General features: G+C 43.0%; 1 protein-coding gene across 3 annotated transcripts; it reads right to left on the reverse strand.

The window, feature by feature from the left end:
* Positions 1-206: 206 nt before the first annotated feature.
* ncln (nicalin) lies at positions 207-13,445 on the reverse strand. 3 transcript variants are annotated; one of them, XM_030050411.1, is made up of 15 exons: positions 13,152-13,445; positions 12,123-12,313; positions 11,340-11,481; positions 10,540-10,634; positions 7,934-8,014; positions 7,507-7,610; positions 6,561-6,649; positions 5,628-5,767; positions 5,018-5,244; positions 4,262-4,349; positions 4,099-4,137; positions 2,937-3,100; positions 2,526-2,579; positions 2,211-2,289; positions 207-2,059 (listed from the first exon to the last, which is right to left on the reverse strand). In XM_030050411.1, exons 1-15 carry the CDS (start codon positions 13,324-13,326, stop codon positions 1,997-1,999), a joined length of 1,731 nt encoding a protein of 576 aa, XP_029906271.1. In that variant the 5' UTR covers positions 13,327-13,445; the 3' UTR covers positions 207-1,996. The 3 variants fall into 3 exon arrangements, with proteins under 3 accessions (XP_029906271.1, XP_029906272.1, XP_029906268.1); XM_030050412.1 differs by having other exon boundaries at positions 5,066-5,244; positions 11,340-11,484; positions 13,152-13,444; XM_030050408.1 differs by having other exon boundaries at positions 11,340-11,484; positions 13,152-13,444.
* Positions 13,446-21,869: the final 8,424 nt, after the last annotated feature.

Genomic DNA, 21,869 nt, shown 5'->3' on the forward strand with positions numbered 1-21,869 from the left:
ACACATAATATTTACCATTTGCCCCATTTTACTCCCAATTGTTGACTTGTTTGAATTTGACCACTTTCTAAATCTGACCACTTGATAAAGACAGGTACTTACTCTTTTGTAATACAGTTTTAATAATTCCATTCAGCCAGTGTTATTGTATCATATTTTTCCCATAAAATAAAACATGTCAATAAAGGAATAAAATGTGTTCCTGATTTTTTTTTTTTTTTTTTGACAATTTCATTTATTTATTTATTTTATTTATAACTGATGTCATTTTCAGTGTGAACATCAAGTGTTGTGGATGAGGTGAAAGGAGTTTAGGGCGCAGAGGAGAGTTCAGTGCACAGATAAGCAGAGTCTGCTTCAATAAATTAAATTCCATATGTACCACACAGTATTTCCCTTAAATTAGCCAGTCTTGTCATAGTGATCATGGTGGTGGGGTGGGGTCAAAGGTCACCCAGTAACACATGGAGTACACATTACAGAAAACAAGTACAACTTGCTCTCTACAAGGCATGAGGGTGAGAGATTTGATCAAGACTTCATTGCAGTATACGTGCCATTGGATTCTAAATATATAGTGGATTTAAAAATTGTGTAATACTCATAGTAATATTTTCCCCCATTTAGCCCAACACCTTTGTGTCCCTGACCATCACATCACAGCCACTATGTAAATACTGCAATGCTGGCTTGACAAAAGTCTCATTACACTGCTAAAAATTTAAGATTTAAGATGAAGACAGATTGCACTTTTGCCAACTCCCACAAAAGGTCACATTCAACGCAACATGGCTCTTGTCTCTGCGGATAAAAAGGAGTAAAGGGCGGGATTTCATCATGTTAAAATGTGCTGGCATGTCGCTCTTACACAAAACACATGCTCTGATAAAGCCAAGAACCACATATGTGGAAAGTGACCTATTGGCTTACATTGGAAGATTGATTTCGGATCAGTGTTTTTCCACCAGCGTCGATTTTTTTGTCAATTTATTAGGTAAAAAAGACTTTGAGAAATTAAAAATAAGACACGACAAGACAAGCAACAGTAAACAAAAGGTGACTACAAAAAAGTGACACGAAAAACAAGACTGACCGATTTGAAATCTGTTTGCTGAATTTCTTTCACCATATTCACCGTATTCAGTGGAGTGATTGGGGAGGATTCACACATACAGTGACAGGGAATTTTTTTTCCCCATTCAACTCATTAACATCTCAGAATTCATTAAGAAGGCAATGGAATTGGGTTATCTACACACTACTTCACATTTCATTTGACGGCTCATCTTTTACGTAAATGTCAAATATTTGGGGGTGTGAGAGGAATCATTTTCATTCAGCACTTAAAGACGACAGGGGTTTGTTATTTAATGCAACTCTTCCTAATAGGTTCCAAGTAAAAGTCTGGTCAAATCTCCATGTAGCTGCCCAAGACAACAAGTGACCAGCCCCGATCAATTTGGCAGAATAATCACCTGCAAGCTGAGAAGAGGAATGAAGAGAGATTGATGGGTACAGCAACAGGAAGCCCTCGCTACTTAAAACTCATTTAGATCTCAGGAGGTTTGGCTAAGTTCAGCCATATACTTTAATAATAAATATTGTAATGCAGTTTTTGTGCTAGGAATATTTCCACATTTCACAAGGGCTTTCTCTGCTCCTGTACTCAATGGATCTGATCTGACAAAGCCTCAGTAACTGGCAGCTAGACTTGAGTTTAATTTGTGATAATTAGAACAAATGACAAGACATTTTTGTTCATGGGGACAGGCAGACCGAAAAATTAATCCTGACTAGAGCACCGAACGGATAAAGAGAGGCTCTGATGTTGTGTGTTCAGGAGGAAGGCGAAGGGGAGAGTGATTTGGCTGATTTGAAAAAAAACATCGCACATGAAAAACAGGTGCTCGGTCCAGCCTCTGCATTCTTACTGGCTAGAGCTTCGTGATCTGAGGAAGAAAGTGTGGGTTAGGGTTAGAGAGGAGTTTGTTGTGGCTCAGTGGGTCTTGGTCTTGGGTTGGGTGATTCTGCGGACAACACTGTAGAGGACGCCGAAGTTCTGTAACAGGAAAAAAGAGGCGACGTCAGTTTCTTGTTTCCTGATGAGTGACTGCACACACAATTAGTGTCTGTACAACACAGGGCAAAACAAAGAGCTGCACTGAATGAACTGCAAGAAAACCAGCTAGTGCTGGAATATAGTGACCCACCTGGATAGCCAGATACATCACTCCCAAGTAGGCTGCAATGCAGACAGCCAGCAGCAGGTCAAAAATAGCAGGCTTCACTCTGAGACACAGAGAAACACAAAGGAGAAAGTGGGATACAGAATTAAGGGGAAGACAGAAAGACAGCAGGAGGAAAAGAGAAATGGATGAGTCAAATAGGATGACAGCGCTTCAGGAGACAAAGACTTTACAGATGGCTAGCTGTGAGCCGAGCAGCTTTAAAAGGAGGTGAAATCAATAGGAACTGCACTGGAGCAAAACGTCTCCGAGGAGGGAGGTGGAGACCCTCTTGCCTACCTGTAAGCGTTCATAGTCTGTTTGAGCTGGTCGTAGAACACAAACTCTGGATCCCTGAAGGAGAGAGAAAGTAAAAATATCACCAGTACTGTCTGGAGAAAATGGTTTCACAGGCGTACAAGATATATGAGGCCCGTCACTGACAAAACTGACGAGGAAACTCATTACCGCCTGAAAGTTGTTTGAATATATATTTCTAAGCTCTGGTATCTAAGCATAAATCCTGATGTCACTGGCTTAATGTGTAACTCTTGATTAAAAGACTACATAAAGTCGTCTTTTGAACACAATCAGTCATTGTGTTGACAACAAAGATGAATTAAGGCCCAGGCAGAAATATCCAGAATGACCTTTAATTGAGTCTCACCACCCTACCCTGAAGCAGCTCCTGCCACCTCCCCTGGTCCTCACCTCTTGTCAGCTTTGACGTAGTGCCGCTTGACGTCCTTGAGGTGGCGTGCGAGGTGATACTCCAGAGTGGACACCACGCTGCTGTCCTTGTCCACCAGCTGGGCGGCTCGGGGCTGCGCCGTGAGCCAGTCCACCACCGACGACAGCTGCTCCTCCTGCACTTGCTGATGACACACACATTAAAAAAAGACAATCACCATCAGAATCCATAACAGACGCGGCTGGGTATCTGAACATTTTCTGTAGCAAAACCTTTGTCCTCAGTTTGGTATCTACTATGTACTGAACAAAAGATTAGAATTTAAAACAACAGCCTAATGTTCTTGACAGGCATACTTTTGTTAATAGTTTTCCCAAATAAAAGAAAATAAATTTAAACTTTTAAATATGTGTTTTTCATTAATTGTTCTCTTTGCTTTGTTTCTGAAGGTTATTTAAACCGTTAAAGGATTTGTTAAAATTCAACTTCACAATATAAAAGAAAAGACTTTGGTTTAACCAAAACTATCGAATTCAAGGCATTATTCCAAATATTAAAACTAATGAAGAGCTTTAATTAAACGTGTAAACAGTATTAATAGCGCCCTGTATAACTTTTTAAAGCAATATGTTATTTTTTGTAGCCATTTTTTCTGACAGTCACACACAATTCACCTGTCACACTGTACACCATTAAGTGCTTCATTAGTCTGAAGGGGGTGCAGGATTTGGCATTTATTTCTTGTCAGAAATATTGCAGCACATGCTGTCACTGTCAGTTTTAATGAAGCTAAACATCCCAAAATGTAGAACTAAAACGTAGCCAAGCCATGGCCCATTTCTGCAACTCTGTGTGCTTAACTTGAGCAAACCCAGAGATGACGCTGTGCTGATGTGTGGACAAGCTCTCAGCTCCTAACGAGCCAATCAGAAGTCAGAGCAGGTTTTGTGACAGGATTAAACAGAAGACTAAACATTTGAAAATAAAACTGTCACAGAATTTTTTTTTTTTTTAAAACATATTTCTGTAGTTGACAGTACTGATGTCATTCAGCTGGTGACAAAAACCAGTTGGTGCCCAGCCACAGTGATGAAAATGGCAGCAACACATACTAAATCTCTGATACATACAAAGAAGCAGCACGCCCAACAAAACTCTGGCAGCTTGAGTTCACTTGCTTACCATTTGTTCAGTGAAGATCTGTAAATCTCCAGGGGCTCCCTATGCACCAAACAGAATACAAACATTAACATCTCTTCACAGGCAAGGATTAGGTACAGTAGGCAGCTCTCCATTTGGGACAATCAACTGAACCTCATTTGCATCTGTGTGTGTGTGTGTGTACCTTTTCAGTGAGGTTGTAGATGACCCTTGCTAGTGCTTCTGCTACCACTTTGGTGTTCCTGCTAAGCTTCTTCAAGTCGACATGAGGCCTGCAAACACAAACACAGCGAGATCGCAAACACAGTTAGACCTGGGGAGACGCTCCCAAACAGCACCTCAGAGGAGAAGCCAGAGAAGAGAGCTTGATTACAGAGCGTCTGTTTTTAGATAACCTGTAGGAGTGTATAGAGTCATAACCTGCAAACAACTCACTGAAATTGGCAGGCTGAAACACAGAATGCCTGCCAGAGAAAACAACACTGAACAACTATCAAAATCACCTGACAGGTCAAGTACGCATTACTCACACAGAACAGATAAATGGTTTATGAACAAACAAACAGGCAATGAGATGGACGGCTATGAGAGCAGTGAACAGTTAGAGAGGGAAGCGTGGAGAGGAGGAACAGAGGGAGATCTTACTACCACATTTAGGAGGTGTCAAATCCCAAACCTCAGACGCTGACACAACCACAGATAGGCCTGATCTGACAAGAGTGCATAAATATAATCATGGACAATAAACACACTGGCCATGCTGCTTGCAACACCACAGTTTTGTCAGCACTTCATGGGGAGTATACAAAGGGACTCAACATTAGTACAGGACAGGTGGAGCAGGGTTGGGCTACAACAACTATGACATGAATGACAGCGACTAGCCGACTACAATGGAAAACTCTTTTGGTGATTCAGAGACTTGCAGTAATGAACCCACCCAGCAGGGGGCTCTCCCGCTCCAGAGCGAGAGGAGGGGGACACTGACCGCACGTCCATGATGCTGGAGCGCTGCGCCAGGCGGTGCGAGGGCAGGTGGGACAAAGTGAAGGCTGGCAGCCGGCGGATCCCAAAGCGCTCGTGCTCCCAGGCCAGAGTGTCATCGGCCAGGTTGATTTTCTTGTGGACCATGGAGAACTTGACCTCTGGGTACTGGCTAGTAACCACCTGAATCAAAGTAGAGGGACAGGGAAAGTGGGAAAGGAGTCCAAAACAGGAGATCAAGGCTCAGCACAAGCAGTTTTTAATCAATTATTCTGCTAGATCTAACAACAATTCAGGGATAAAACAGGTGTACACCCAAGTATTGCGATATTTTGATTAGGTACTCTGGAGCACCTCATCTGCACTGAGCTGATTGTTCTGTGAACACCAAGCTGAGAACCAACCCACTGGCTGAGGTGCAAGAGACCTCTTTCATACTGTCACGTTTAAAAATAATAATAATGATTAAAATTGAATCACTCCTATCCTATCAAGTATACCTAAAAAGGCCAATGACAGATAAACAAGAACCCAAGGTGAGGTGTAACAAGCCTCAAGGTTCTTACCGTCTCCAGCTCCTTGAGTAAAGAATGCTGAGGAGTTCCCTCTTTAGGAGGCTTGGACACGTGGAGGTGCAGAGCATCTCCATTTCCCAGAGTGTCCAGGCACAATACGAAGGCTACGTTGTCCTGCAACAGACTGGAGTCTACAGAGGAAAACGGAAACAAAATGGAAGGAATAAGGAAGATGTGCTGATAAGTGGAATCATCTGGTGTGTCTCAGTAGAATGACCCCCTGTGGCACGTGGTTTGACACCCCTGGTGCAGAGATAGCGGGTATCAAGATGAACTCGAGCACAAAAAGAAATTTAGGATGATGCGTTAAGTTTCAAGTATGCTGTGTGGCAGGATTTTGGATTAAGGGAGAAACAGTCAACAGAGCGACTGAAAAGGTAAGGATTCTTTGCCTTCAAGGAGGTCTTGCCTTACAGATAACACTAGCAATATACTGCACCATGTATTACAGAACATTACAATGAAAACTAAAAGTTGTACATTGTATAGTTAAATGTTGTTTGAGTCTTTAATAAATATGGTTTTAGAGGTCTAAAATGTAGTTGTTTCTCTTTACACTCCTTTTTTAGTGAGATAATTTCCCAGTTATAGTTTATACTTGGACATTTTTTCTTCATTCTTCATGGCCATAAATTTGATTTGAACCGGCATTAAAATATCTCAAAAAAACTTACAGAAAGCTGAAGTCATTGTTTATGGTTTGCACTTTTGTTTTTTTTCCCCTCAGAAATAAAAACATAATAATGTTAATTAATTATTAATCATTGAGATTCTGCTCCAAATGTTGTGGCAGTGAGTAATTTTGACCTCAGTGCTGTGTTTCAAACTAAACTGTTAGCTGAATCAATCTTTCCCTCCATGTCTGCACTGTTTCAGTAATCCATGTGAATCCAGGCCGCTGTGTTGAGACTATTCAAACAGTACCTGTGTGGTCCAGATTGTCCTCCAGCCAACGTTTGGTGCCCTGGTAGTTGAACTTCCCTCCTCCAGATACAAAGAACAGCAGGTTGTACCTGAACACAGTGAGTCAAAAACTACAATCACAAAATGATTTAAAAAAGAATATGGCAAAAGGATGTATAGTCTAGCACAGATAAACAAAACTAGGAAAAGCAAATGTCTGCAGAGCTAAAGTTTTCCATTCACATGGCAGTCATAAGTATTGGCTCATTACTATTATTATTATTATTATTATTATTATTAAATGCACGCTAAGGACACTCAAAAGAAAACACAGAGGAGCACTTACAGCAAAGTGTATTACTCTTTTGTAACCACTTTCTTTCATTATTTAAAAGAAATGATTCTTCTCACCCAGCTACTGTCTAAGTACGCTGTCAAAAAACAAATTTATCTGTGCCACATTATCGACCACTGTAAGAGGTTAATTCCTCCTTTTGCAAGTAGAGTGCACATTTAATGCCCAATATATTTTTCACATAGGGATGAGAGGAATATGTTACCATAACGCCCAACCATCCACACCACATCAAATATGATGGGCATAATAAACAACCAATTCATGTGTAAATGGTCCACTATAGACACCATTCACTGCCGCTGATATCATTTCATTGAGTGTATAATTTCAACATGATGTAAGTGTTGGCATGAATATGAGGAAAGGAAAGGAAATTACCAACTTTATCATTCATTCATTTTTCATATTTGTTTATGCCTATTCAGGATCATGGGGGGCTAGAGCCTATTCCAGCGTGGAAGACAGGGAAGTCTTCAGTTCAGTTGCCCTGCACGTTGTTAAACTGTGGGAGGAAACCCACACAAACACAGACCAGGGCTGAGACTTCAACTGCAGCGGAAACCAAACTGATCTAAACAATCAAAATGTCAATGCTGGTGGACTACTCACCCGGCATGCGTCCTTTTATAGGTGTATAGTCTAGAAAAGAGACGAGCCAGCTCCAACAACATGGACACTCCGCTCCCGTTTGAGTCTGCGCCATACGACAGCCACTGGACACAGCAATACACACAGGAAGCCAACAGGCATTATTTTTCTGGGGCTGTGCTATCTTAGCCAAGAGAAATAGGTTATTAAGGTGTTAGTACAAACTTGTACGGTTGGTTAATTAGTTTCCATCTTTCTTTCATACTGTGTTTCTTCCTGAACAATGATAAATATACCTCAGAGTTTTTGCATTCATTCACTAAAGGTGGACCATTTGAGGAGAGGACTAAAGAAAGTCTTCAACTTGACCAAATCGTAAGGTTTCTCATTGATAAAATATTTGTCCAGTTGGCAGCTGACTTGGACTTTATGAAGGTGGTGCACATACCGGAGCTACACCGAAGGAGTCATAGTGAGCCACCAGCACAATAGTGGGCAGATCTTCTCCACCAACTCCAGCCAGGCGACCCTGAAGAAAACACAAGAGACTCGTTAGACAAGTCACAGCGGAAAAATCAGAAAATCAGAACTGGTCACATAAACTGACTGCCTTGACCAGTTTACTATAATGCTTGAATACCATGAAGAAACTGTTACTGTAATTCAACTGCAATGCCATTTGCTTTCTGTAAAGGTGTGCAGCAAGGACTGAATCAATGTCCAACTTAAAAGACATTTCCAATTGTAAAGTAGATTTGCTTGAAAATGAAACTACTCTAGACTACTTGTATTCATGAAAAAAAAAAACTAGGAGATAAGTTGGCACCTAGATTAGTTAAGGGAAGCACAAAGCAACACTTCAAAGCACCTGCAATGAAATTACTTCAGTCATTTATTTTCCACTACCCTCGGCTAAATGTAAAGGATTGGGTGTACTAGCGCATGCAATAAATGAAAGCAGAAACAGGGCATTTTTGACATTTGTTGCAGTCTAACACAATGGCACCACACAGACCATTAAATCCTCCTGGCTGGCAGCTTGACGGTGCAGCGTTCTGTGTTACAGTCACAGTAGCCCCCCAGACCCCAGGCCTCTGAGGAAATCCGCTGTCTGTCTCCTAATCCCCTGCAGTATGACTAAACCCATTTATTCCCTCTGGGTTTAACACCCGGCTTAGATCAACACACACTTCAACAGACACTTGCACCTTTTCTGTTCTCAAATTTTGATTAAAGTACTTCCAACGGAACAACCAAACCTACCGAACATCTTTATAAAACCGCATGAATGAACGATGTACAGAAACAGTCAATTCTTGTGAACTCTATGTGAAAGCACAAGTTTAATTGTGGCAATCAAATAGGTGCTACGTTCAATTTACCATTCATTTACATGCTCAGAATGGAACATTTTGCATAATTATACAGGTATTGAAGTATGCTCATGAGTAAAAATAAATAATTTCTGTTCTGAAAAGCCTCGCTTTGGAAGTCTGCAGGTCAGCTCTGCAGCTAGGCAATGTTCAGGGATATCAGACCTGCCCAGCATTAATCCCTGATGTATAAACTCTCGTTTTGTTTGCCTCCTCCGCAGGGGAGTCAGAGTGCAGGCTCAGTTACAGAACAACACTCATAGAGCTGGTAGGGATTCAGCGTCTTGCTCAAGGACACGTCAGCAGGACGGCTGATTGCCATAAAGCTCAAGTCCTCATTATCCTCACTGCAATTATGTTTTGAAGACAAGTGAATACTTCCATGCACAAAAATAGTCTTGTCGGAGGACGTTTTATGTTGGGAGGATTATTAAATCATTTGAATGTTACTTTCTATTTTTTTTATTCTAAGGATAAAGGCTTTCAAAGCTTAAATATTTATCCTGGATCTATCAAAGCATTGAAATTATGGTGCCAGAGAAGTTTGGCCCTTTAGCCATTATACAACAGTGTTTTAATAATAATCCAACCAAAAAAAAAAAAAAAGGAAATTTGGGGCATTTTCTGCTCACATGCCAGTGGAGACAATGGTCAAGTCTGCATTTTGACATGACACATTAGTTTGTTAGTATTGCTCTGCAGTCTGCACCAAAAACAGCCCCAAAAACCAAAACACTAAGTGTCCAAAAACTGGTTCCAAGAAGGGGGAAAAAACAACAACACTGAAATCACTGAGAACAGCATTATCTATGTGTTCTGAAGTCAGACATCTACACTGAAAGTTCAATATTTACCTCCACCTCTTTGATTTTCCACACTTACACTGAACTGCAGCAGTGGCCGGCAGATGCTGCCATCGAATGCAGGTGGAAGTATTGTTATTGAAAATATAGCACACTTTAACAGCCCATTGATGTGATCAATTCTAATAGGAAAATCAAATTTTACACCATACCCAAGATTCCAAGATGTGACACTCTGAGCCTTAAACTTTTTTGTGTCTCATACAGAAATCTATTCAGTACCTGACTACACCACCAGTTGTTTACTGTGAAAACCCAGAGGTGTGAGTTCATGAGGAGCACATGAGGGCAGCAAAACCAGAGGTGACCAGACCCTTGTGAGTTTACTCTGAGTGCTTTTGTTGGCTTCAAAACAAATGGATTGTGCTGTTTTATGAGAGGGGAAAAAGTAGGTTTGACGCTTGCTCTATAGAATATAAATATTTCGCTCTATTTAATAAACCCTTATGATCTATTTTTGTCAGAAGCACCTTGTCTCTTATACTGTTTGTGGACAGGACTTTTTATCCATGATCATTTTTTGACCTTTTTGGAAGTGTTAAGAAACTGTTCCTGGACCTTTTTTAAGGTGGAAACGGAGCTGTACCAGATGACTTGCTTAATGTTATATGGATATACAATCCTCATTAACGCTTCAGCTCACATGAGGCTGAGTACATAATGGCCACATTTTCATTTCTGAATGAACCATTCATTCAAGAAGCTACTAGGTAAATGCTCTTACATGATTCAAGCACCTTCAAGTCACTCTTTATCAAGGCTTTGGTGTTTCAACCAGCTGACTCAGTTGCACTCTTTATTATAGTGAAGTTTCTCACCTCTAGACTAGTGATGGCCCAGTCGCTGATAGCTTTGCTCTGGCTCCCACTGGTGACCATCTGAAAGCCGTTAGCTGTGGCTGTATGCAGCAGCACTGCAGAAAACATCATACACAAGACAGTTCAAATTAAATACAGAATAGAATTTTTCTTAGATCTGTATTACATAATGAAATAACAGATTTATAGGACTATCACCAGACATGTTGCTTGTTCTCTCTCGTCTGTCAGTGAATACATGTATGTATTTTGTAGATAGATCAATCAAAATAAAGAAAAAAATACACATTTTTCAAAGCAGTTTCCCAAACAATGTTTGAGTTTTACTTACTAACATAGGATTGTAATTTCATGACCCATATGAACAGGGTTAGAATCTCTATCATCTCTTACCAATATTACACAAATAAGAGTGGCTTCCTGAGATTCTCAGTATAGTCATCCATCAAAGCAACTTGCAGGACTGTCCATACAACTTTCTATTCGGACAGGATTCAATTTGACATAAAAACAGTAGGTAATGTGGTTTAATAATCTCTAACACAAACATGGTCAAATCAGATGGGACTAAAATCACTGAGGATGTCTGTGACACACAATTTACCTGACGTCCCCTTGTAACACTAATCCCATCCACATAGGGCTTTAAATGGAATGGAACCTTAATCAGCGTCATTAGTAACACTCGTCTTTACCCTGCTATTTCATGTCAAAATGGCTGCTGTGAAAAAGGCCTATTAGTTTGCAGTTCCCATCAACCTGCCCCCCTCTCTTGTGGTCTGGAGACGGTGAACCTGTACCTTCAGCAGCTGAGGATGACCCCTGGGAGGAGGAGGATGTCTGAGTTTGCATGTAGATGGACAGAAGCTCATCGTCCTCCATGGCAAAGTAGACTGGGACGATGGTCTCGGTAGCCAGCATCTCCGGCTCCAGCTCCATGAACTGCTGCACAGGACCAGCACAGGACAATGACATGCTCAGAGAACTATGACACCCAGCTGCTTTTGTTATAGTGAGTCGTTAATGGACGAGAAAACCTGATTAAGTTAATTTGCTGAAAAAGGCCATATCCTGTGGTTTTCATTGCAAAGGCAGATAAAGCAGAATGGCACCTATAAGTGAGAGCAAATGAACGTCAAGAAAGGCAGTCAAAGCTGAATGCTTTCATTATTTATCCCTAAAATTCGGATTTTGCCTATTCTTGTTTTTCTTTGAACAGCTTGTGACTATGTATTGCATAACAAATGGACAGTCCAGCTCAGTAGCTTTTACGGTAGCACATACCATCAGGAGATATCACAGATTATAAATTATCATACATTATTAGGAGTGAACGCATGGCTTTAACAGTCCATCTCTACAATGAGTCAAAAGTAGATATTTGTTACATAACCAAATGAGTTACTCATCAAACCTACTGCTTCTGCTTTACAGATAGATTAACGATCCCACTCATAAGTGGGAAGGCAAATTAGTCACAACTTGCGTGCAGTAATGAGATAACGCTTGTCGATCTAGGTAATGGGATAGGACTGCGTATTGATGGAAGATTTTTGATGTGGGACAGTAACATGTGTGAATACCTGTACTATGTCCTGGGGCATAGCAGACATGTTCTTAGGCAGGATGATCACCACGGCCCCCGCGGACTGGCGTAGGGCTTTCTGGTACTTGTCGTAGGAGAAGTCTGCCAGCCGCATGATAACACAGCGACGACTTAGTACCTCTGCCTCCACAGTACGGGCCTCGGTGTTCAAGATGGCATTCCTGGTACCTGGGCACACCAGATGTGTTATTCATCAGTTCGGATTATATGTCAGGAACTTGCTACCAGAGAAACACAGCAGCTGCAGATGTGATCCAGCATTAGAATATCCAATAGGGTTGCTTAATGCTTCCAGCTCATACAAATCAAATACATGTACACACCTCTTCTTCCATTGTCCCTGCTCAGATGGGTTATCTGGGAGTTTTTTCTTGCCTGCTATGAGGATTGAGTCAAGGGGTGCCATCCTGTTTTATGGCATAGCCCTTTGAGACTGTAAACTGTGATATTTAGCTCTAAATAAACCTCAACTTCACTGATGTTGAAGTAAAATCAACTGAATTACACGCAGTTATTAAGGTTCAACATAATAGAGGAGTTTTATTTTGATTATCATGCTATTTTGCTGTCAAACCTGGCAGGTGGACTTAGGGTCCCATTCATTTTCATCAACAGGGAAGTGATATCACGACTATCACTATGACTATCATGCTGCTATAACCGCTGACCTGACCCGCACGTAAACCAGATTAGCTGACTTCAATACAGGAAATGAAAAGAGGGAACAAAGTACTTGGTTTGGCCGTCGAAATGAGCAACATTTACATGCTGCTTACTTTGTACAAGAGGGTTAGCCAGTCATGCTAAGCTAGGCTGTTAGCAGGTAGCTAAAGTTGCCGTGCACGCTGTCATTGCATCGACTTGACAGGCGGCTCGGTAGCCATGGAAGCTAACGGTCGCTAACGGTGGTTAACGGATATTTAACGGCGTTAAACGGCCACCGGACACGTCGGTGCTGTAAAAGTGTGTTTCTTGACTTAAGAGCCGGTGGAAAGAGCGGACCTACCGTAGGGCTGCCCCTGCAGGTCGTACTGCTGCATGCGGTACACCGTGAATTCATGTGCCGCCTCGGCTGGGAGCGGGGACACCAGGATGAGCACGGCGGGGATGAACACAATGAAGGTCAAGGGAAAGGAGGATTTAAACATGTTATCAAACACCTCACTAGCCTCCTCGAACATTTTGTCGCTTGTATCGGGCGCACAACAAAGGACGAATCAATATTTTCAGCTGTCACCGCCGCACTACTGGACTGACAGCTAGCAGCGACGCAACTGCAGCAGCAACGAGAGATCAATTATGATCAGGCGAACAGCTGGACTGCCTCATGTGGATCAAGCACTCACTCTCAAACCCTGTCTAAAAAACCTAGTACATAGTAATCTAATGCAGTAACACAAGTAGCGCAAAGTGTAATATTTGATTTGGATAATTAACTTTTAAAATAATAATAATAATAATAATAAAAACAATTTCAAAGTGAATTCAAGCTGTGGTCCTTCAGGAACCGTCGAGGACAGCTTTGTTGCTTGAATAAATGTATTGAACGGCAGGTGGCGCTGTAGACCACAGTGTAGTGAGACTGGGGCGATGACTGGCAGCAGGTAGATTATATGGGGCAACGTTAAGGTTCAAACCTCAGCTCAAACTATTATTTAAAAAAAAAAAAAGGTTTGATTACAATGTCTTTCAATTGTATCTGAGGTGTTATTATTTTTGTTAAACCATGGATGCAACACAGGTGTAACCATCACAACAGCAAAAAAAAGATCAGTAATCCCCAGTTTATAATTCCCAATATGATTCCATCCCATTTGTTATTGGATTAATGCAACAGTCACACATAACCTGGGTAAATGGGGGATATGCTTGTGCTTCTGAAAATAATTAAAAGCCTGACTCTATCACCAAGACGTAGAGAGGTGAGGTCATTCATCCTCTCTCTCTCTCTCTCTCTCTCTCTCTCTCTCTCTCTCTCTCTCTCTCCCTCTCTCTCCCTCTCTCTCTGTCTCTCTCTGTCTCTCTCTCTCTCCCTCCCTCCCCACAGGGCTCCACTGCTGAGTGGGAGATTAATGCTGATATGATGTCCTGCCATCCCACTTAATGGACTTTGGCGTCATTGTTTCCTGTTGTATGAGTAATCCGTGATGAGACGGCAAACGGCAAACAAAAGCACAAAACCAATTTGGTGTGGCCATACAAACTCATAATAATGATTTCATATTACTGGGCGGTTATCAATTTCAGATCTGCTCAGATAGTCTGGTGCACATGGAGACGATACCGCTCACCACGCTGAGGGACACACAGAAAAAGAAGAAGAAAACGAGCGAATCCGGTGGAAATGCAGGAAAATTATTAGGCCAAATTTTGATCATTAGAGGCAATAAAACTTTGTCCCTTTGTTGGAGAACACAATGTCCTTGTTTTGGAGCATGCTGAGGCAGTCCTGTCACATGAATCTAATTCCTCAATAATCATAATGTGCTGTTAACACAGGGTGGCTTAAGAGAAATGGATGTGGTCATATTTTTCACTTGACAATAAGGCCTTATCCAAAAACATAAACCATTACTTTTCTGAATGTGATTATTCATTTATGCCATAGTGCACACTATGCTATGCAAAAACAGCCACACACATGCACACACACACAATACATGAGCTGTTCAGTGTTCCCGTTTCTTTCCACTGCTCCTGGGAATGTCCTGAATCAGTCCAGCCTTTGCCCCAGACCCCAGGCCACAGAAAAACACTTTCTCTGTGCGACCACACAAAAGATGCAGTCATTGTGTGTGGGTAAGTACCACGGATTAAGGAGAGATTAGCTAGCAAGCAGTAAGTAAGCAATTTTTGTGTAGCCATGTCTACGTACACCCCACCCCTTCCCCCTCCTCCTTGTCCTTCCACAGGATGCTGTCACTTTCTCAGCACGCTGGCAGGTTGCACAATCACCGACCGCAGTGAAGTGCTTAGGCCACTCAAAGAAATGGCCAGAATCAGGGAATACCAAAGAGATACTGTAACAGGGAGTTCTTTCTGAACTGTGGATTAGGGTTCGGCCTGGGAGCCATGCTCAATTCTCCACACAGACACTGCTATTAGCACACAATGGCGGCCTTTCTAAGCAAGACCTGACGGGGCTGCAGAGTAACTCACTCTATACAGTAACACACCACTTGAAAGCACCCCGCCATAATCCCCTTGTTAATGAACAGAAGCTGAGACAACAACCAGGCAACCGTTAAACCACAAGGCCCTGCTTGATGGATGGGCCCAACAACGAGGGAGTATTAAGTCAGAAAGGTTGCACACAGAGGAAGTGGCTGCATCTCAATATGCAAAGGTACACTCCTTTCATCCCCTCCTGATTTGCTGTGATTAGTGCCCACAGGCCGAGTAGAGGCAATATTGCCCTGGCTACTCTATGTACTCAGCAATTGATTTACCCATCATTTTCATTAAGGCCACTGGAAATAAGACAAAGAGAAGGAGAGAACATAGCGTATGACAGCTGAGCTGCAGCCAGTAAGACTGTGAGCCTATTTGGTTGCACAGGGCAACAGTCAGATAATGGATGACGAGGCCTCTTGGAGCCAGCCGTTCCATTAGGTTTTGTTAATGCGGTCAGAGGAGGTTGGCGTGGCTCATCCGCCTTCATATCCACTTTCAGAGCTGTTCACTCATACTGGCCAGTGGACTCTGCCTATCTCTCTCTCTCTCTCTCTCTCTCTCTCTCTCTCTCTCTCTCTCTCGCTCACTCCATCTGTCATGCTCTCTCGACTGCTACTGTGCTCTCTCTCCTCTGACCCTCCATATATCCCTCTGTGCCTGTTTCTCTTTCCGTTGTGGAGTAATTCACTTCATCCCTGTTCTCTCTCCGCTCTCTCTGCTTGTCTTACTCCTCCTTTTTCCCATGAATCCTGAGAGGGTTCGAGTTTATAAATCTTGTGCTGGGCCGGCGTGCTGTTTTCGATTTAGCTGGTGGTTTTGCTATGGTATCATCGCACCTTCATCGCTCATAGGTGAAGGCATTAGCTGTCTCTGAATAACCACAGCGGGGGATTTGCGGTGGCTTCTCACTTTTGCAATACAGGATTCTTGAAAGCTTACTTCTGAGACTCGCTGTCTTTTTTCAATGTGCTTTTCAAGCATTTTCCTACAGTATGTTGCAAACTACTGTATGAGATTGTGAAACGGAGAGGGGGGCCGGTTGTCAGTGCTGTCTGCAGTGGGTGGGAAGAACATAGAGAAAGTCATGAATGGAGCCACTGAGTTGTAAGAGTGGGGTTTGTGGTGTGGTAATCATGTACAACACAATGCTGGGAATGTAAGCGTCATGATGGGAACGGATGTTGTATAATGCTGTGCTCTGTTGTAGGCTTCTGGCACAACAGAGCAAATCTATCCATCTATCTATCTATTTGTGTATCAAATGGACTGATATTAGTTCATCAATTACCAGTTACGGTCAGCGTCTTCTCCTTAATGCACAGTCATCATACCGTTTCTCCACAATATTTTACAATTGATTACAGGCAGGTAATTGTATTTTATTCTGAGGAGAGTGGGCAATGTTTTCTTGTGACTGTAATGGCAGGAAGAGGGTGGTAAGGGAGGGGTACATGTGGTTCTGGTGGTTGGGACTGGTACCATTACCAGTCCCAATTATGGCTGTCTAGTCATGCGTTACTCACCTCTATATTCAGGACATTCAGGACCACCTCAGTCAGGTATCAAAACATTAAAAAAAAAAAAAAAAAAAAAAAAAAAAAAAGACAGAGTACTGACGTTACTGTCTGGTTGATAGCTTTTTAAAGCTGACTAAGCTGACTGTCTTTGACGAAGGATGTACATCACACTGAGCAAGCGGTTTTATGTCCTGTGTTTACCTATGGCGGAGACAATTTATTCTAAAACTTTCCTCCCTCCCTCCAAAAGTAATGTTTACAGTTTGACTCAACTCCGCCTCTGACCTTCCAGCCACCCAACCTTCACTCCCCTCCTCGCCACACACACTCACACACACATACACACACCGCCACCCATCCCTACATCCCCACCACAGCGACCCTGATTTCTCCCAGACCAAGGAGGCCTTGCATTCCTCGTCTGTGCCTCCCTGTCATGTTTTCATCCGCCTGGCTAGTGGATCACAATGGGTGCCTGTGCTGGAGAGCCCGCGCTGACCTTCTCCCTCACCCAGCCACGCTTGCTCTCTCTCCCCCGGCTGAGCTGGAAGCTGCTTCTTTGACAGCCTAATAAATACAAAAACAAATTGCAGCAGGTTAGAAGTATGCAGTGTGGGCTGGAGCTGTTAATGTAATGAACTTGGCTTCATGGAAATACGAGGCAATTAAACTCCCACGGTGCCTCCCTCTGGCCTAGACAGACAGACGGGAGTTGTGGTGGGGGGGGGTGTCCTGGAGGGAGAGAAAGAGAGAGAGAGACATAGATGCAGACAGAGAGAGAGAGAGCTAAGAGAAGGGGGTGGGGGGGTGGGGGTGAAAGACAGAATAGAGCCATTTAGCAGGCCCACAGGAGTAGGAAGTGTGCTGACTGTGATTGAGCTTAAACACCAATTAGTCATGAGGCTGCCTTGTCCTGAGGTCACATCAGCCCTACGGGAGCACTGTCCACCCATCGCTCACCCTCCCACTGTTTGTTTTGGTTGTTTGCTGGCCTGATTGGGCTGATTGCTGACTGATTGCCAGCCAGGTTTAGGTCATTCTCATGGTGAGAGAGAACGAGCTGAATCCAGGAGGGTGTAGTGCAGAACTCCAAGTCTAATCATTCTGTATCGTATGTATGTGCTTCTTTGTGCATGTCGACTGACCGTCCTGTGAACAGTCTCCACCTGATGAAAGGAAAAATCCACCTCCTGTTAATATACCTTGGATTTCTATGCTCATTTTGCTGTTTGGTGGTGTATTTTTTCATTCTTGGATAGATGAACATCCATCTGCTGTTACATCCAGGTATTTACAGGATATCTACAGTGGAATTTACTAGCAGTTTCAGCTATTTTACCACTGTTTTGCCGTAATGTTCAGCAGTTGTACAAAGAGAAAACCATCACTGAGCAACGAGAGATTCCAGTTTCTCAACTGACTCAGTGAACCGCAATGCAATGCAGACACTACACATTTGCATTTTTTTTTTATTTCGCAAAAGACTGGAAACGGTCTCGCTCTTTTATTCATAGTATGCTAACACTTTCGCTATTAGTTCTTGCCATCTACGTGTAAAACCTTCAGCCGAGTGCAACAGGTTCACACCTGTTTCTTGCGTTGTGGTTCATGTCGGAAATCACTAACCGTAAAAGTAGGTGAGGCACGTTGTGGGCAAAGGTGATACAAAACATCATCACAAAACTTGTGGAATGCATTGAACATCACAGACTGATGAAATGTAGCAATATACGTATATAAGTAGTAAAGGGTCAATTTTTCCAAAAGCATTCATACAAAACAATTGAAAAGTGTATAAATTAAAAGAACGATTTTTACACTCACTCTTGTTGTATTTGCTTTTTACAGTATTCCCAACCAAACAATGCTACTACAATTTTTTTTTTTTGCCGTTGCACAGACTGACACCTCCCCAGTTAGCCTACTGCCACAGAGCACAGATGCACCCTGCAAAACCCACATCATGAAACCAAATCAAACGTGAGATGCTGATGTGCTCCACCCAGAGAGACCTGATCTCTGGGCTTTAGTCACATCTGGTTTGTAACTGGTCGGGCTGCTGTAGGGATGAGACCGAGAGTTGAGGGGACGGTGAGAGGCTTTGGCGCGTTCCATCCAACCCAACAGTGGAGGTTTATGATGGAAGTTCCTGGCCTGCCAGCAACCCATCACCGCAGTTTGCATGGTTGTTATGAAGAAGTCTCAAAGCATGCAGCCTGCTGGGCCACCGTGCCTGAGTTATTCTATATTATCCTCTCCCCCAGAGTATTTTCCTCATGGATTCATTGTTTGTTATGAATATAAATATTGGCTGGCATTTGCCAGATGCGCGAAAGTGAGGGAATGAAGAAGGAGGGGGGACATGATTGAAATTCTAGCGAGCCTTCAGGAAGTAATCTGGACCGGGGCATGCAGGAGAGAGGGAATGGTTTCCGTCTGCTCCTGTTTGCACTTGCACTGAGATTTGTGTGAAATGAGACTTTCTTTTCACGTGGCTTCCCTCTCTCTCTGCCTCTCCCCGTCTCTCCCTCTCTGTTTATGACCCACAGCTTATCGATCCAGCTGCTTACACTGTATCGGCTCAAGGTGTTAACATGTTCTCTCTGCGCAAACACAAAACATATGCGCTGCTGAGTGCGCTCTGATAAAGCCCACCGACCACCTCAGTGCGAACGCTCTCCCTCTTTGCATTCAAGTTATTGGAGACGCTCTTTTGTTTGAAGAGCTCCAAATCTCCCGGCTTTGAAGCTACTAGGAATCCCTTTTCTCTCTTACACAGCACAGATGACACACAGGCCTTAGCCCAAACTCAGATCCATCTGCTTGCTGCACACAGGAAATGAAGAAATCATAGTGAAAGAAGTGAGGAAAGTAAAGAGTGTAAAGTTGAAACAGTATATCCAGGGTGTCAACAGAAGTGCTGGCAGAGAGGACATGTAACAGTACAGTATGTCTACATATGGGCTCCAAAGTTCACTTAAGTACTGTCACAAGAGAACTGAAACTTACTCATTTGTCTAATTTGTATGGCTCAGATTGCTGGATTGCATCACCTGATGAGTTTTGGTGAAATTGTTTTCAAAAGCAATTTCTTAACAACTCCCACAATGTGCTTTATTATTCAATACAAAATCACACAAATCATCACCAACAGCCCTGTCTGCCTCACTGAATACAAGTTGCATTTTAAAGTACAATGTGGGGAGACAGTGATGCTCAGTGCTCTCTGTATGGCTGAATTCCAGATGAGGATATGATGAGGACCTGACAGGAGCCACTTCATCATCGCCCTCCGGTCATCCATCACCACCAGCAGGCAGGGGAACGGTGCCGGGCCGGGCAGGGGCCGGGGGGCTGGGGAAGCCTCTGCTCCGAGCACCCTCCCAGGGTGCTTTACCCAAGAGGGCTGACAACATGAACGTCAGCAAGCTTCTTTAATCCAACACAGAGACAAGTTAAGCCTCGGTGACTCTAGGGCACCGTTTTTGAAATGCATGGCCCCGGATAACGTTAAACTCGTGAGAGAGATGAGATGGATAGCATGCATATTCACTCTGTATTTTGATAATCTAGCTTTGAAATGAAAGCTCCTTCATTTCGGCGATCAGGATTGAAGTGTGCAGGTTGGTCTCCACATTTTCACCAAGCTCAGACATGGAAGGGTGAAGGAAAGTTGAAGGAGTGAGAGAACTGACTGCTCCTTGTGTAGGAGTGGATCAGTGGCAGCGGATCAGCTTGCCTTCAGGCAAAAATGGTTGACAGCAGGGTTAGACTGATATATTGGATTGCCAATAAATCGGGCCAGTATTGGACTCTTATTAAATATCACATATTGGCCTGCCGTGTGGAGATCCTCTGATGTCATGGCAGTTCTTCACTGACCACAGGAATAACAGCAATATATAAAACCTGCAATGACGTTTTATTTCCTTTGCACATTTCAAACAAAAGGTCATGCATGAGCTTCCCGGTTGCGGCGAGAGGAGACACATTTCAATGATGCATGGTAACAGTTGAACAAACAACTTTGTCTTGAAAAGAAATAACAGGCACAAAACAAATATGATGTGTTTCAACCACAAAGGCTTCCACAAAGGTTTCACATAATTGTTCAATATTGTTTTTCAACCCCCGTTTTGCCAATGAATAGATGGATTGGATGGATCTACCTTCAAGAGCTGCATAACATCTTGGGACCATGTTGGAAATGGATGTTTTCCCTTTCACATGAGATCCCTTGGTCTTATGTTCCTGATAGTCCATAAATAGAATCTATCTAACCAACCCAAAAATAATTTCGCTTGGAGTTTCAGCTAAGAGATTTAGTGTCCCATGATGGTCTAAATACAGGCCTCCTCACATAGCAAAGACTATAATTCTGGGGTGAAACACTGAATTCTTTCTAATTCTTGGCGTACAAACGTAAAGAAAATGTTGGCACAAAAATATCAGCCGCTTCAGTGCAAAAATATCAGTATGACCCTTCAAAAGCCTGCATCAGTCAAACACTCCTTGGTAGTGTTTATCTGTATGTACCAGGCGTGTGCATATGCTCGGCATCTTGTTTCAGTATGTATGTGTTTGTGTGTTTCCCCGTTGGACTGCCCTGCCACCTGTCTGCTTGTACGCTGCGTCCCGTCCTTTGATGGCGAGCGGCGGTGTGGCATGCAGATGTGGCAGCTCCAGCTGTGAGGAGAGTTCAACGAGTCCCTGGAGATTGCTCCCAGACAGGCTCAATGGGAAGAGCCATACAGTGTGTGTGTGTGTGTGTGTGTCCTTCCCTCTCTTCCCTTCCTTGTCCTCCTTGCTGTTCCAATTCATTCCTCCATCTCTACCTCCCTCCCTCCCTCCCTCCCTCCCTCGGTTGATCCTCTGTTCTCCATCCTTGTTTGCTTCTCTCCTCCACCTCTCCTTCCCATTTCCTGTCTCCCCGTGGTTAATTTCTGCTTAAGTGTTTGCATTGTACTCAGTTTCTCCCTTAGTTGCTGAAATTCGTGTCCCTCTGTGCTGCTGTTTTGCCCTTTCGATCGAAT

Source organism: Myripristis murdjan, chromosome 4, assembly GCF_902150065.1.
Source record: "Myripristis murdjan chromosome 4, fMyrMur1.1, whole genome shotgun sequence".
NCBI classification, from domain to species: domain Eukaryota; kingdom Metazoa; phylum Chordata; class Actinopteri; order Holocentriformes; family Holocentridae; genus Myripristis; species Myripristis murdjan.

What these genes read in the sequence shown, in the direction of transcription:
- ncln (XM_030050408.1), bottom strand. Translation starts at nt 13,326, where the DNA reads ATGTTCGAGGAGGCTAGTGAGGTGTTTGATAACATGTTTAAATCCTCC. An exon ending in GGACAATCTGGACCACACAG is followed by an intron (nt 5,768 to 6,560) that starts GTACTGTTTGAA and finishes TTTCCTCTGTAG; the next exon opens with ACTCCAGTCTGTTGCAGGAC. An exon ending in TCTACAACCTCACTGAAAAG is followed by an intron (nt 4,138 to 4,261) that starts GTACACACACAC and finishes TTTGGTGCATAG; the next exon opens with GGAGCCCCTGGAGATTTACA.